This window comes from Anopheles nili, chromosome 3, assembly GCF_943737925.1.
Source record: "Anopheles nili chromosome 3, idAnoNiliSN_F5_01, whole genome shotgun sequence".
Taxonomy (NCBI): Eukaryota; Metazoa; Arthropoda; class Insecta; order Diptera; family Culicidae; genus Anopheles; species Anopheles nili.
This window is the reverse complement of record NC_071292.1, coordinates 28040577-28052997: the sequence shown is the minus strand read 5'-3', so window position 1 is coordinate 28052997 and position 12421 is coordinate 28040577. Positions and strand designations below refer to the sequence as shown.

At 47.1% G+C, this 12421-nt stretch overlaps 3 protein-coding genes across 3 annotated transcripts; all 3 read right to left on the bottom strand.

Annotated features, from left to right (window-relative positions):
* Positions 1-65: 65 nt before the first annotated feature.
* LOC128726571 (G-protein coupled receptor 143-like) lies at positions 66-2773 on the bottom strand. Its single transcript, XM_053820386.1, has 5 exons — positions 2624-2773; positions 931-1352; positions 524-851; positions 330-440; positions 66-262 (listed from the first exon to the last, which is right to left on the bottom strand). The coding sequence occupies exons 1-5, from the start codon at positions 2771-2773 to the stop codon at positions 110-112; spliced, it is 1164 nt and encodes a 387-aa protein (XP_053676361.1). The 3' UTR covers positions 66-109.
* A 1352-nt stretch (positions 2774-4125) lies between these two features.
* On the bottom strand, positions 4126-6110 carry LOC128723992 (UPF0764 protein C16orf89 homolog). Its single transcript, XM_053817756.1, has 5 exons — positions 5909-6110; positions 5183-5320; positions 4936-5115; positions 4670-4856; positions 4126-4522 (listed from the first exon to the last, which is right to left on the bottom strand). The coding sequence occupies exons 1-5, from the start codon at positions 6108-6110 to the stop codon at positions 4126-4128; spliced, it is 1104 nt and encodes a 367-aa protein (XP_053673731.1).
* An 805-nt stretch (positions 6111-6915) lies between these two features.
* On the bottom strand, positions 6916-11116 carry LOC128726115 (ATP-dependent DNA/RNA helicase DHX36-like). Its single transcript, XM_053819904.1, has 5 exons — positions 11060-11116; positions 8240-10998; positions 8011-8160; positions 7789-7917; positions 6916-7691 (listed from the first exon to the last, which is right to left on the bottom strand). The coding sequence occupies exons 1-5, from the start codon at positions 11114-11116 to the stop codon at positions 7613-7615; spliced, it is 3174 nt and encodes a 1057-aa protein (XP_053675879.1). The 3' UTR covers positions 6916-7612.
* Positions 11117-12421: the final 1305 nt, after the last annotated feature.

Genomic DNA, 12421 nt, shown 5'->3' with positions numbered 1-12421 from the left:
GGCTCGCAGTTTCCCGAATCAACGAGTGTCGCCACAGCTGTTGTATAAAGCCGGTTCCGGTGGTTGTCGGAAGGGTTGAAGATCGGCTAAGCAAGGAGCACACTTGGCGTCAGACCAACGAACAGGAGTTGATGCTTCGAGTCGGTTTCGGTATCAGCTCAACGGATGCCTGGTGCAGGTAGAGTGTGGACGTGGTAGGTGATTCGGTTTTCGGTTGCAACAACGGTGTCCCTTCGTTGACCAGCGAGGCTCGATTGCGGCGCTGTGTGTTGAAGAAAGTGTTTAGTGATCATTTACAACTAGCCATTTACAACTAACTATTTACTTACCCTAGCTTCAACGCTGGAATCCGAACTTGCCTGGCGTCGAAGTCGCCATCTACAGTTCCACTTCTGGTAAACGAGCGAGTTGAAGAACGCCTGCAGGGGATTCGTAATCGCCTGAAAGCGTGCAGATAAGAGGAATCGGTTCGATTATGCGGTCTCTCACACTGAAAGGGGCCACACGAGGGGCAAACACCCACCATAATGTACCAGACGGTGATGACCATCGAGAAGGGCAGGTTAAACCACATGGTCCACAGGACGATCCCGTTCACCAGGTTCGGTAGCCAACAGACATAAAACACGAGGTTGATGAGCGAAAACTTGACCTTAAACTTCGCCATCAGGTCCCGCTCGGTGTTGGACATTTGGCTGAAGCGGGCCACCAGCTGCCGGTCGACTTCCCGCGAGGCCTGGTAGTAAATCACCGGGTTGGCCACCATCACCGCTATCATGGGCCCGTACGTCATCACGTAGTTGGGTAGGATGCGCATGTACGCCGTCGTCATGTCGTGGACATTGTGGCAACTACGTGAAGGAGTGTACAACAAAGCAGATCTCTTAGGAACTTGTGCACAGGCGTGTGTCGGAGATAAAAGGAACTTACTCCGCATCCGGGACGTAGAGTACGGTCAATCCAATGCCAGTAAGCAACGCCGAGATGCTCCACACGTTGTAATGGTACGTTCGCAGAGCGAAATGAGACCCACTAAGTTGCCTCCGGACGTTGATTGCGTAACAGAGCGTCCACAGCCAGGTGCACATGTAGAAATACTGTATCCAGGCGGACGAGACGGCACAGAAGATCACGTTCGTCGTGTCGTCTACGTCGCTGTCCGGTGGTAGCACATCCTTGATGTACTTCCAGAGTGCCGATCGAAGGAACACACCGAAGGAGGCGCACAAATCGGCCACCGCCAGCCAGACGATGATCTGCCGGCCAATGTTCTGGTTCGAGAGTGTCAGCTCACCGCCACGTCTTCGTCGGACGGCATGATGCGACGGGCCATCCTCATGGCGGATCCAGATCTGCGAAGGTGCACGAGAACCGTGTGACGGAGCCATTGGACATGATCGTTCAATTTTAAACGCTGATAGCAAGATCGTCAAATTGAGTCGTCATCCGCTCATTCTCTGTGCAGGTTCATCTGGCTGCATCACCAAACTGTGCATCCTTATCGTGTGCATATTCGGTTCGTTGGAGTAATCTTGGGGTCAACCTGATCCGTTCAACCTCTTCAATTCAACCCAATCCTTGCCGGAACGCGCTCTAGACCCACGGGGTCGGGAGTGCTGATTGTTCCCGAGCGTTTAATTGGTAGAAACGCCCCATTTGAGCCCCCCAAAAGTAGACGATTATGTCAGCGAAGAAGTAGTAGCCTAGGTCAGGCAGGTGACGCTAATTAACTGACGAGGAAAAGGGAGAGCGAAATAACACGCGCACATTTCGAATCGAAAATTGTATTTATGTTTACGCTTCTTTTTTTTTGCCACCGCTCCTCGTGGGAACCGAGCTGATAAAGCTCCCGGCGGGCCGGAAATGCGCACACGGGTGATTTGCAAACTGGCCGGCCGTGGGCTAAGCCACGAAATGATTGCGCGTTTGGACACATCGTTTGGTTCACAAATCAAAAAGAGGACTTTTTATGGTCGCTTCACAAGTGATTTTGTCTAGCCAGGAAAATGTTGACGCGAACGAAAACACATGTGATAACAGGACCAGCTTTTTTTTTAAATGGTGATATTTAGGAAGCAACTTTTTTCAAATTTTTTAAAGGATCTTTTAGATTGAATCGCTTTTGGTATGATGAACAAATGCTCTCGAACGTTAAAACCACTCTCAGCTTACGATCTTCTGCACGATAAGATAAGATTCGGTGATCTTCAAACAATGTTCAGTAGAAGGGCAATTTTTACACACGTCTCTTCGAGAAAAAGCGTCACGATAAACAGCTTGTTTCGTGCCAATGACCTCATGGAAAAGGGCAACATTTTCTTTTCAAAAGCATGCATTAAAGGGGAAAGCGTTTTGTAATCCAATAGTTGCATTTAAAACGCCCATTTCTTCTTTTGACTAGAAATTTTCCCGTCGTAGGAAACGATTTTCCGGTCCTTTTTTCACTGAACTTCCGTTCCCTGACACACAACGAAAAGTAACGTAACCGTCGAAAGCACATTGGGTCGCACTTGGTTGGCTTCCTAACGCCAGCTCGTCTATGCCCCTTTGCGTCCACCGTCCTTTGATCAGTCTCGCCGTGTCTTATATCCCTGGGAACGTCCACCGAGACCTTCCTGCTTACCTGATACACGGCACCGGCGATTCCGAACACGGACGATATCAAACACACCACTATGTACCCGTCCGTATCGAACTCGGACATCAGCTTGATCGCGGGAGGCGATCGTATCCGGTTGTGGCAGCAGAACGTCTGTATCGTTGGGTCCGCCATCGGTTGCGCGCATCCAACAACCGGCTTCCACGGTCCGATCCGAACTGATCCGATGTGTGATTTAATCAAAACCCACCGCTGGACTGATCACGCGCGTCCCAAGCCACGGAATCGAAGGGTAAACCGGCAAACGGAACGCGCTTGATGTGCCGAGGACATTTTTGTGTGTGGAACTGATTCACGAACTTCTCGGTAGCTGATTGGAGCGCGTGCTTATCGCTTACGTTTTTTTGGTATAAATTCCGTCAAATGTTTATTTAATTTTTTTCGTCCACAGCATCCAACATCGACGACGTCGCGGGTTGTACTCATCTATAAAAAATGCAACTTTCTTCCCGGCTACAGCGGTTGAAGCGCATTATCACTCGCTATAGCCAATACCGCCACATATGCTAAAGGCTCATTCTGTAATGGCAATCTATTCCACTGATCAGCCAACGACGAGCCGCACGAGTAGTAAAGGTTCGAAGCAGCAAGTACAGAAAGTTAATTATTTAGTAGTTTTTTTTTTATTTGACGTAGGCAGCGAATATTCGGCAGGATGTGCTCACTCCACGCCTGCTATGGTCACTGACATCAGATTATGGATAACACGCGACAACGGAAAGCTTCCACGACTATCTCACAGATCACCGGGTGATTCCGTCAACACGGGACTTTGCTATGACTTTAATTTCTACACAACACCTCCATCACTCTTGTGCAAACAACCATCTCCATTTCAGGGTCCTCACGAATTCGTAAGACGGTCTACTGTCCAGCTGCCCCTTTTCGTTGCGACACCGCACGTATATCTTCGCGTGTAGCAAACAAAACCCTCCCAGTTATAAATACACTTAAACTTAAATCACTGATAACCGAGACGCTCTTTATCAACCCTCGCACCAAGCATGCTGCCAGCACGAGATGTGGCCGTCTTCTGCCTCTAGCCGATGGGGTGCCTTTTTGCGGGCTCGACACGAGAAAGCAAACCTCTCTGTTGGAAGGGACGCCACGAACTACGGGGATGAGAGACTCGTCCCTTTTCCAGGGCGCTGAAGCCCACAAAGTTCTCCAGCGCAAGGGCCTACTATGATGACTCCTCGTAGCAACCGTCTGCGTTGCGTGATTTTTGTGGCTTTCCTACGTATAGAATTACGATTAAGCGAGCTGCGGTTTTGTTAGTCATTGCGCCACGACACAGCCCACGCATGTAGCCTTTCCCGTACGTCTAGAACCGTTTTCTCTTAAAAAAAAACGTTCAACGTTCCACCTCGGGGTGTAACGTTTTGGATAGGTCATATTTTTATTCATTCATAGACACGCACATGCAATGTACAATTTCGAGAGCGGCAGTTTTGACGGGCAGATGCTTAAACACCCGGCACCAGCTGAAGCCTTGCGAACAGCCCAAAAAGGGCCGCTCCCACGCCGGTCATATGCGTCGAACAGTGGGTGGTTAGTGCGTTAGGGCCAAGCACACCATCACCCTCATCGGCGTAGTACTTGAAGCAACCTTCGCCATTCTGCCAGCTCGCGATCGCTGCCAACCAAGCCGGATTGGTGAACTCAGGCAGTGGTGCGTCACTGAACGCGCACAGGAACACCTGCTCCATGAAGAGATCCCGGAATAGGTCGGGAAAATCGAAACCAGCGATCAGGTCCGCCTCGCGTAGTATCTGTCCGCAGAGAGTACGCTGGCCGTCGGCGACGAAGTTGCGGTCCACATTTGCAAAGCCCTGCCGTTGGAGCACGATGTAGAAGAGTAATCTGAAGCGTGAAAGAGTATCGTTTTTGATAAGGATGAACTGCTTAAGATGTGAACACCCAGAGGAGGTCCAGGGCCGGGTCAAGATGCACCGATCATCAGGAAGATGGCGCCAATGTCGATCGCAAATCGTTATTACGAGTACTTACTTGTGGGTCAGATGGTACCCGTACGAGCGTCTTCGAAGCGACATGGCCGCACTACATTCGCGGCTTAGAATTAACCTTTTTTTAACCGTGTTGACCGACAAACTGGAGCCCGCATCTGGCACAATGCTGCCCGTGGTGTTGAACTCATTTTCCGATTCGTTTACGAGCAGCTCCGACAAACACTCGTCTATGGGATGAAGCAAAAGAAATGCAGGACATGTACGGAAGAGGCCAAAAACAAAAGTACCTCAGGAACACGTGCTCACCTGACTGCAGCTCGCTAGGACCACCGGTTTCGATCGCCTGCAGGTAGCCCTCCATCAGGGTTTGAGGATCTTCCAGCGCTAGCTGTCGCCGTTTACGTCGCTGCCGTTGTCCTTTAGATGCTCCGGTGCGAGTTTCGTCCTTCGGTCGCCAAAATTCGGAGTCGATGAGTAGCTTTGAAACTAATAGAAAATATGTTGATAAGCAGAAAAACTTTCCAAGCGTGCAGTTCCCCCACGTGGCACCTACCGACGGCATTTGCTCCACTCGGGAAATTAAAGATGCTCTCGATGCGGCTTTCCACAAAGTCGCACTTTTTCGCCAAGGACTCCACGAACTGGCGCTGGGGCTCATGAAGCGGTTGTTTGAGAATGGTCCTTAATTGTGCTATGACGAGTGTGCGAGACGATAACACAAAAACAGTAAAGATGTACAATGTAAAACCGAAAAGAAAATAACACCGCCGGGCGTCATCTTATCTTACTCTCCCAAAAAAAGCACCGAGACGACGGACTTTTCTTTGGGAAATAAAAATTTAAACAACTGCCGATTGCAAGGAGGGGAGCGAGTATGGGGATGGTTTGTATTTGCCGCAGGCAATTCGAAAAAGCAACGTTATTTCGATTTTCTTTTTTGTGCAATTAAATTAGCAGCGAAATGAAATGGAAGCACGGGATTAAGTGAGCTTTGGTGAGGAAAATTACCCGCAGTCATTTGCGGATACGGAATATATGTGCTGGCCAAATTGATTGAGTCTGCGTGCTTTTTTTAGAGTCAAATAAATTCTTTTCTTTAGGATGGAATATTGAATAGTAGAATGTAAAGTTTTTTTGTAACTTTGGAATATTTACTAGAATACGATATTGACTTCTTTTCAGGGAACCAATAAAAGAAAATGAGGTTAAATCGGCTTACATTTAGGGAATAGACCACTTGCAATGATATTCCTATTCCATTTATTCGCACCCAACTTACCATTGGCGATCGCAATGCCGAGCAATAAATCAGTGGTAAGATCCTCGTAATTAGCCACACAAACGTTTACCAAGCGATCCAACCGAACGAGCAGCGCGTCCGGTGTTAACTCTCGTTCAACCGTTCGCCAGGACGATTCCTCAACTATGCCAGCTCGGACAGGACATCCGAGTGCTAGCAGCACCAACCATAAAACCAGCATTTTGTAGCAGCCTTTCAGTACATCTAGCACTCGTTTATCACACTTCCAATCGGAGGTAGGAAATTACTTTAAACCGCACCGGCCTTGATGATTGCGACACTCCACGAGTTAGTTCACCATGAGTCCATTGCCCACGACGGTAGGCGAAGGAATGCCAGCAAAACCGCCTAACCAACGAACCGACGATAGTTCTGCTCTCCGCAGAAGCAACCGTTCGGAAAACGCACGCGGCATGCAGAATCTCGAGCAGAATCATCGCAGGAGCATGCGTACGTTTGCAAGGATAACATTCCCGAGCACGCGAAGGGGACGGCCAAACCCCAGCGCCGTGGCGGAATCGGTCGCGTTGTTGTGCTGCACCCCAGCGGTAGGGAAAGGAAATAAAAATTTATTTCCCGGATTAGCTTAAATCCACCCGGCTAATAGGAAAGCAATCGACCGGTAGCTGCCGGGTTGAGTACCGTGATGCTTAGTTTTCATTTTCGCCTACCGCAGGCGGCATCGTCCTTTTTCCGTCTGGAGGCAAACCGACCAATCATCGCAGCAGGAAGAAAGCCGCTGGGTCGGGAGGGGGTTACGGAAATGAAATAAATATTACACTCATGATGAAACCAAAGCTTGTCATTGCTGAAACTAATGCCGGTGGTCGTCATTGGACGGGGAATACGAGAGAGGAGTTCTTCTCAGATTCCCTTGCGATGTCTGTCGTCATATGCGGATGAAGTGATTTATTAGATATCATTTATTTATCTTGATCCCAACAATCAAGCAGTAATTTTTATTTCATTGGTGTGTATTTCCCTTAAAATAAATAAATAAAAATTTACTGATACGAACATATCTTTGAAACAAAAAACGTCGTTTAAACCTAGCGTCATATACCAATAGCAAGGTTTTTGAATTTAACTGAATGTGTAAAACAACACATAGCACATGAAATTTTAAAAAAGATTTGTTTATTAGCCTACGACAATACGTGACATTCATACCGGGGTTCATTATGCCAATATTTTCAGCATTTTTCATAAATAAACAACATTTTACAGTTAAAACACATCTTCTGTTAAGGAAACACTAAACAGATAAGTTTAAAACATAGGATAACGTTGAAGCATCCGCAGCGAATGATCACGACCGCGACGACTAATCCCTTCCATTTGAAAGTAGCTCTTTTTGGAGACTCGATAGTGACGATTGAAATTGAAAGCACCAAACCTGTGTGCCGTCGAAGACAGACGCTAGATTCATTCCTAAAGACGACGAAGAAGAACAATTTAATCATCCCTATCTTAATCCTTCGGATTTCCGCATAACGGTGCGTCGAAATGTAGGATGCCAAACTGAAGAACGTTGAAAGCGACATTGAAGAAGGACGAACATATTCCTACTGTGAACTAAATCCAAGCCGACAAGGTTGCTAGCGGAACTAAATTCGTTCCTTTATCACTTTTCCCCCTCGGTAGACGTTTGAAGTGGCGATGAACTTAGCCTTTAGGGGAGCTCTATTCCATTTCGTCCGCATCAATATCATCAAAGTCGTCTTCATACTTGCAGTCTGTGGTAATCAGCTTGATGATAGCTCTGAAAAACGTATAAAAAAAAGGATATTGAAGACAACGATGCTAGAAACAGTTAGGTATGGTACCGTTTGATGAAGCCACCCCTCAAGCACACTTACTTTAATAGTTCACCCTCTCTGGAGTCCCAATCGACAGGCGAGGGTTCGCAAATCTTTTTCTGCAGGAATAGATTAAATCCGGTGCGAAGATCCTGAATCAGACGGTACGTTTCTTTGTCGCACTTTAAGCTGTGTGTGGAAACACGAAGCGGAGAAAACGATAGGAATCATTATAGTATTGTAGAAAAATGATTGCTCTATTTTATACCCTTTTATCCTTACCAGTAATGACCGGCTATGGAGATCAGTTCGTGGTCACCTTCGGTTTCAACGTGGTTATCGCCGAAGAACAGCAGTGGAAAGGGATTTACAACCGTCGTATCGAAGATGGTTAGCGATGACATTTTCTGCATGTCGTAGTACACGACGAAACTGAAAAAGAGTGAAAATGAAGCAGGATATTAATTTGCCAACCATGAACAGAAGTCCATCCAGGTGTCATGTAGCTTACTTGGAATGATAGACTCCTCTGTTTGCGTTGACCGAGGAGGGATGAATCTCTGCTCGGCCCTGCCCTTCAATCGCCAATATTGCCTTGCCGTCGGGACTGTTGCGCGATCGAATGACCTTTCGCACAAACGCCACATTCGGGTACAGCCCGGCACCAACGATGGCCGCCAGCAGCTCCTTATTATCCCTGTGGCGATTGTTTTCCTTCGCTTCCACGCTCGTCACGTCTAGGAACTTTGCGCTGTGCAGGTACTCGCAGAACTGTCGCTTCATGTTGCTCAACTGCTGCACTGTTGCGTTGTTAAGAAAATTCTTGTGGCAAAACCCAGCCTTGTTCGATTGATCGCGCCATTCCGCGATCACATTCGCCAGCATCAGGTGATCGCTGGCGGTATCTTTCGCGAAACGGCGCCTCACGTAATCGACTTCTTTCTCTTTGCCAAGCGGTTTGTAAAACGCGTTCCTGAACGTAAGACTAGCCGCGATCGAGGTGATCGGATCGACGCAGCTAAAGATACTCGCCAGCAACACCATCCTGCCCGTGCGAGGATCCATCGGTAACCGTGCCAGGTGATATCCGAGCGGGGTCAGCTTTTCAGAGTCGTCGATCGCGTTGAGCCGGTTTAGCAGCTGCAACGATTCTTCGATGATCTGGTCCGATGGTTTATCCAGCAGGTGCTCCATGAAGGCTTGCGCTTGACCGAGCCGTAGTATTTTGATATGCAAGATGACCTCGTCCAGCGCGACACGCAGGATTTCCGGCGGCACGTTCTCCAGGAATGTGCGACGTCGGCCACGGCTGTACAGGTGATAGCAGATGCCTTCCTGCACGCGCCCAGCTCGTCCTTTGCGCTGGATCTCGTTCGAAATTGATATCCACTCATCGCGCAACGATGACACACCGTTTTCGTACATGTTCAGCTTATGCCGACCGGCATTTACCACGTACACGATGTCATCGATGGTGATGGACGTTTCCGCGATGTTCGTGGACAGAATGATCTTCCGCGTGCCTGTAGGCGGCCGATCGAAGGCCAGCGTCTGCTCCGAGGTGGATAACTTTGAGTGCAGCGGATAAACCACCACTGGTGCCTTCGAAAGGTGATCGTGGTTACGAATCATCTTGTAGATGTCGGATATCTGCATCAAGCTTGGCAAGAACACCAAAATGGCTCCGTCGGGTTTTGCGCACGTAATATAGTACAGAAGCTCTACGATTAGCTCGTTCTGATTGTTTTCACTACCGGGATTGCGCAACCCACGAAGCACGGGTGCTGAGTAGCTACTGCGGATCTCCTCACAGTACGAATCAATCATTTCATAGAATGGATCCTGCTGCTGTTGGACTCTATTTCGCATCCTCGTGGATGCATTCTTATCGTCAAATCGGTAAAACTTCAACTCAGCCATCACGTCCTCCAGGTAAAACTCCCGCACGGGAAAGGTTATGCCACGAATTTCCACCATCGGGCAGTTGTCGAAGTACGCGGAGAACTTCTCCGCCGTCAGCGTGGCGCTCATGAGGATAACGCGCAAATCCTGTCGGTAAGGAAGCACCATGCGTATGATGGAAAGCAGCAGATCCGTGATGACATCGCGTTCGTGAATTTCATCCAGCACGAGATGCGTGTACTCTAGCAGCAGTGGGTCCGATTGCATGATTGTCAGCACGATGCCGGTGGTGCAGAACAATATGCTGCCACCGTGGCCACGCGGTCGCTCCGCTTCCAACCGTATCTGATAGCCAACGGAACGGCCAAGCCGTTCGCTGCGTTCATCCGCTACACGTCGTGCCAGCGTGATGGCCGAAATTCGACGCGGTTGGGTGCAGAGAATACGGCAACGGGAACCCCGTCGTTGGGCGGAAGCGTTCTCGAGGATGTACTGAGGGATTTGTGTGGTTTTTCCACTGCCCGTCTCACCCTTCACGAGGATGACCTGATGCTCTTCGAGCATGTCCAGCACGGTTTGGCGCGATTCATATGCTGGCAGGCGTCTTCTGAATTCACTCAGCCGATGCGTCGACTTTACGCTACGAGTGTATTCTTCGTAGAGCTCATCATCTAGGGCATTTATCCCGGAAGATTCTTGTGCTACTACTTGGTACGCCAGTTTGCAGCTTTCTTCTTCTAAAAACTCAGCCAGTGTTTTACTTATGACACGAAGATACTCGTTCTTGAACACTGAGCGGATGTTTTCGTTGTTGACAAAATCCTGGAAAATATTGTCCTCCTCTTCATCCCCGTTCAGCTTTAGGTCGCGTCGGATCTGCTGTATCTGCCAACCTGGCAGTGTAATATCAACTGCTTCCCGCTTTTCACGCTGCTTCGATTTTGCCGTCTGACGATCGCGATAGAACAACCCGAGAGCTTTTCCACGCAGCCCGGGTGGTGGTGCTTCCGCCTGCTCTTCCAGTGCGATATCCCGTTGGTCCTGAAATCGACGGAATCGCCCGGAGCTGCCCGCCTCATTCAACTCATAGTTTGAACGTTCCTGCAGTTTTCGGTGCTGTAAACCTTTATGGCGTTGATTGCGCCAGTGGCCATCTCGCCCTGTCCCATCACCATCTTGTGATGCGGCCTGCTGCTTACGGCGCGCTTGATTACGATAGTACATTCCAAGTTCGCGCCCCCGTAAATGCGATGGTGCCCGTTGTGATCTTTGGCTCATGTTTGAGCTTTCTTTTTTGTGATCAGCTGTGTTGATTCCCGATGCAGATGCACTTGTACAGAATGAAGGACCGTTTTCAGATGCAGCTTCCTGTAAGGACGATCTAAAGTTTATAGTTTCCTTTTTGATAGTGTACGCCGTATCTCCATACCTTCCACATTCGAAATTTACGCAACTTCTCCTCAAGGGAATCTTCTCCGTCCGACATTCCAGTAAATATAATATATTACAGCTGAACACTCCGACAATTTTCTATCTTTTGCGACTGATCTGTTTTTTTCCTGCAACGCACGGTCCAACGCAAGGACTTTGTTATGAATTTGCATCATTTTGACGTTCCGCGCCGGGTGTTGACAGTAAACATTTCAATCTATTAATGTTCAATATTGCTTTTATTGCATTATTTTAAATATATTATGCAATTTATGCCTTAGAACTAAGCATAACAAACTGCACACTTTAAATCAATGATAAAATTATCTTCCTTTCTCCTCAACGTGACTCTGTATTGAATCTGAAATGTAGAGGAATCAGCTGTTGCTTTCTATAACAGATTTCAGGATGTATTGAGCAATCTAATGATTGTATTCGCACTAGTTCGTCAAAGAGGTACAGGAGATAAAACAATAATTAGCTTTAATACGTATTACTCCAACAATTAGATTGATGGAATTCTCATAGGTGCTGATAATAATTGAGGAATAACTGTTGATGCATTTCTATCTATGGGATACGGAACATCAATCTCTTTCCGTAAAGAAATCATTAATTATCGACCTTTCAATAAAAAGCGATACATCAAAGAAGTAAAAAAGCCATATAATTAAATCATTAGGATATAATTAAATAAAATTCCAGAAACTTTAGACGATATCTAGTAGTTTTTGTAATCTTCGTGATTAACCGCTTTCTTTGATTTTGAATTTGTGTTGACAAAACTGAATTGCAGGGCTAGTCGCCTTAACTGTTAAGTGAAACTTATAAATTTTATTTAAATAGTTATTAAAATATTTTTTTTAGGTTTTGTTAAACTTTTTATAAAAAACAAATTCAGAGACACTTTGTGCTGACTTAATACATAAAGTAAAGGTAGAACGTAGGTAAAAAACGAATTTGATTCGATGAAAATGAGCATGAAATCTGCAGACATCTAAAGTGTATTGCTTCAGCCAGAGCATAGGAAATGGAAGCTTATATCTTTCAGCTTCAATTGATTGAATGATAAAGTTACTAAGCATTAAATTTGATTCCTTTTCTGGTTCTGATTTATGCTAGAATTTCATGGAGAAGCATGTGTAATGTCACTTCTTGAGCTATTTTGTAAATCGAGCTGTCAAATTCAAATGTATGGGGCAACCTGACCATCATCCGCTTTCTATGCCATCTTAGCATAGAAAGCATATAATGTCGATCGCGAATTAAGAAGTAGAAAAAGCGTAGGGGCAACTGCATAAGCCAACCAGGAAAAACGCACGTAAAGTGGCGCTGCCCGCAGTGAAAAGTGTTGAAGAAA

What these genes read in the sequence shown, in the direction of transcription:
- LOC128723992 (XM_053817756.1), bottom strand. Translation starts at nt 6,110, where the DNA reads ATGCTGGTTTTATGGTTGGTGCTGCTAGCACTCGGATGTCCTGTCCGA. An exon ending in GAGTGGAGCAAATGCCGTCG is followed by an intron (nt 5,116 to 5,182) that starts GTAGGTGCCACG and finishes ATTTTCTATTAG; the next exon opens with TTTCAAAGCTACTCATCGAC. An exon ending in TCCTAGCGAGCTGCAGTCAG is followed by an intron (nt 4,857 to 4,935) that starts GTGAGCACGTGT and finishes TTCATCCCATAG; the next exon opens with ACGAGTGTTTGTCGGAGCTG.
- LOC128726115 (XM_053819904.1), bottom strand. Translation starts at nt 11,116, where the DNA reads ATGTCGGACGGAGAAGATTCCCTTGAGGAGAAGTTGCGTAAATTTCGA. An exon ending in GTAAATTTCGAATGTGGAAG is followed by an intron (nt 10,999 to 11,059) that starts GTATGGAGATAC and finishes TCGTCCTTACAG; the next exon opens with GAAGCTGCATCTGAAAACGG. An exon ending in AGAGGAGTCTATCATTCCAA is followed by an intron (nt 8,161 to 8,239) that starts GTAAGCTACATG and finishes ACTCTTTTTCAG; the next exon opens with TTTCGTCGTGTACTACGACA.
- LOC128726571 (XM_053820386.1), bottom strand. Translation starts at nt 2,773, where the DNA reads ATGGCGGACCCAACGATACAGACGTTCTGCTGCCACAACCGGATACGA. An exon ending in TCACCGTCTGGTACATTATG is followed by an intron (nt 441 to 523) that starts GTGGGTGTTTGC and finishes GCACGCTTTCAG; the next exon opens with GCGATTACGAATCCCCTGCA. An exon ending in ATTCCAGCGTTGAAGCTAGG is followed by an intron (nt 263 to 329) that starts GTAAGTAAATAG and finishes TTCAACACACAG; the next exon opens with CGCCGCAATCGAGCCTCGCT.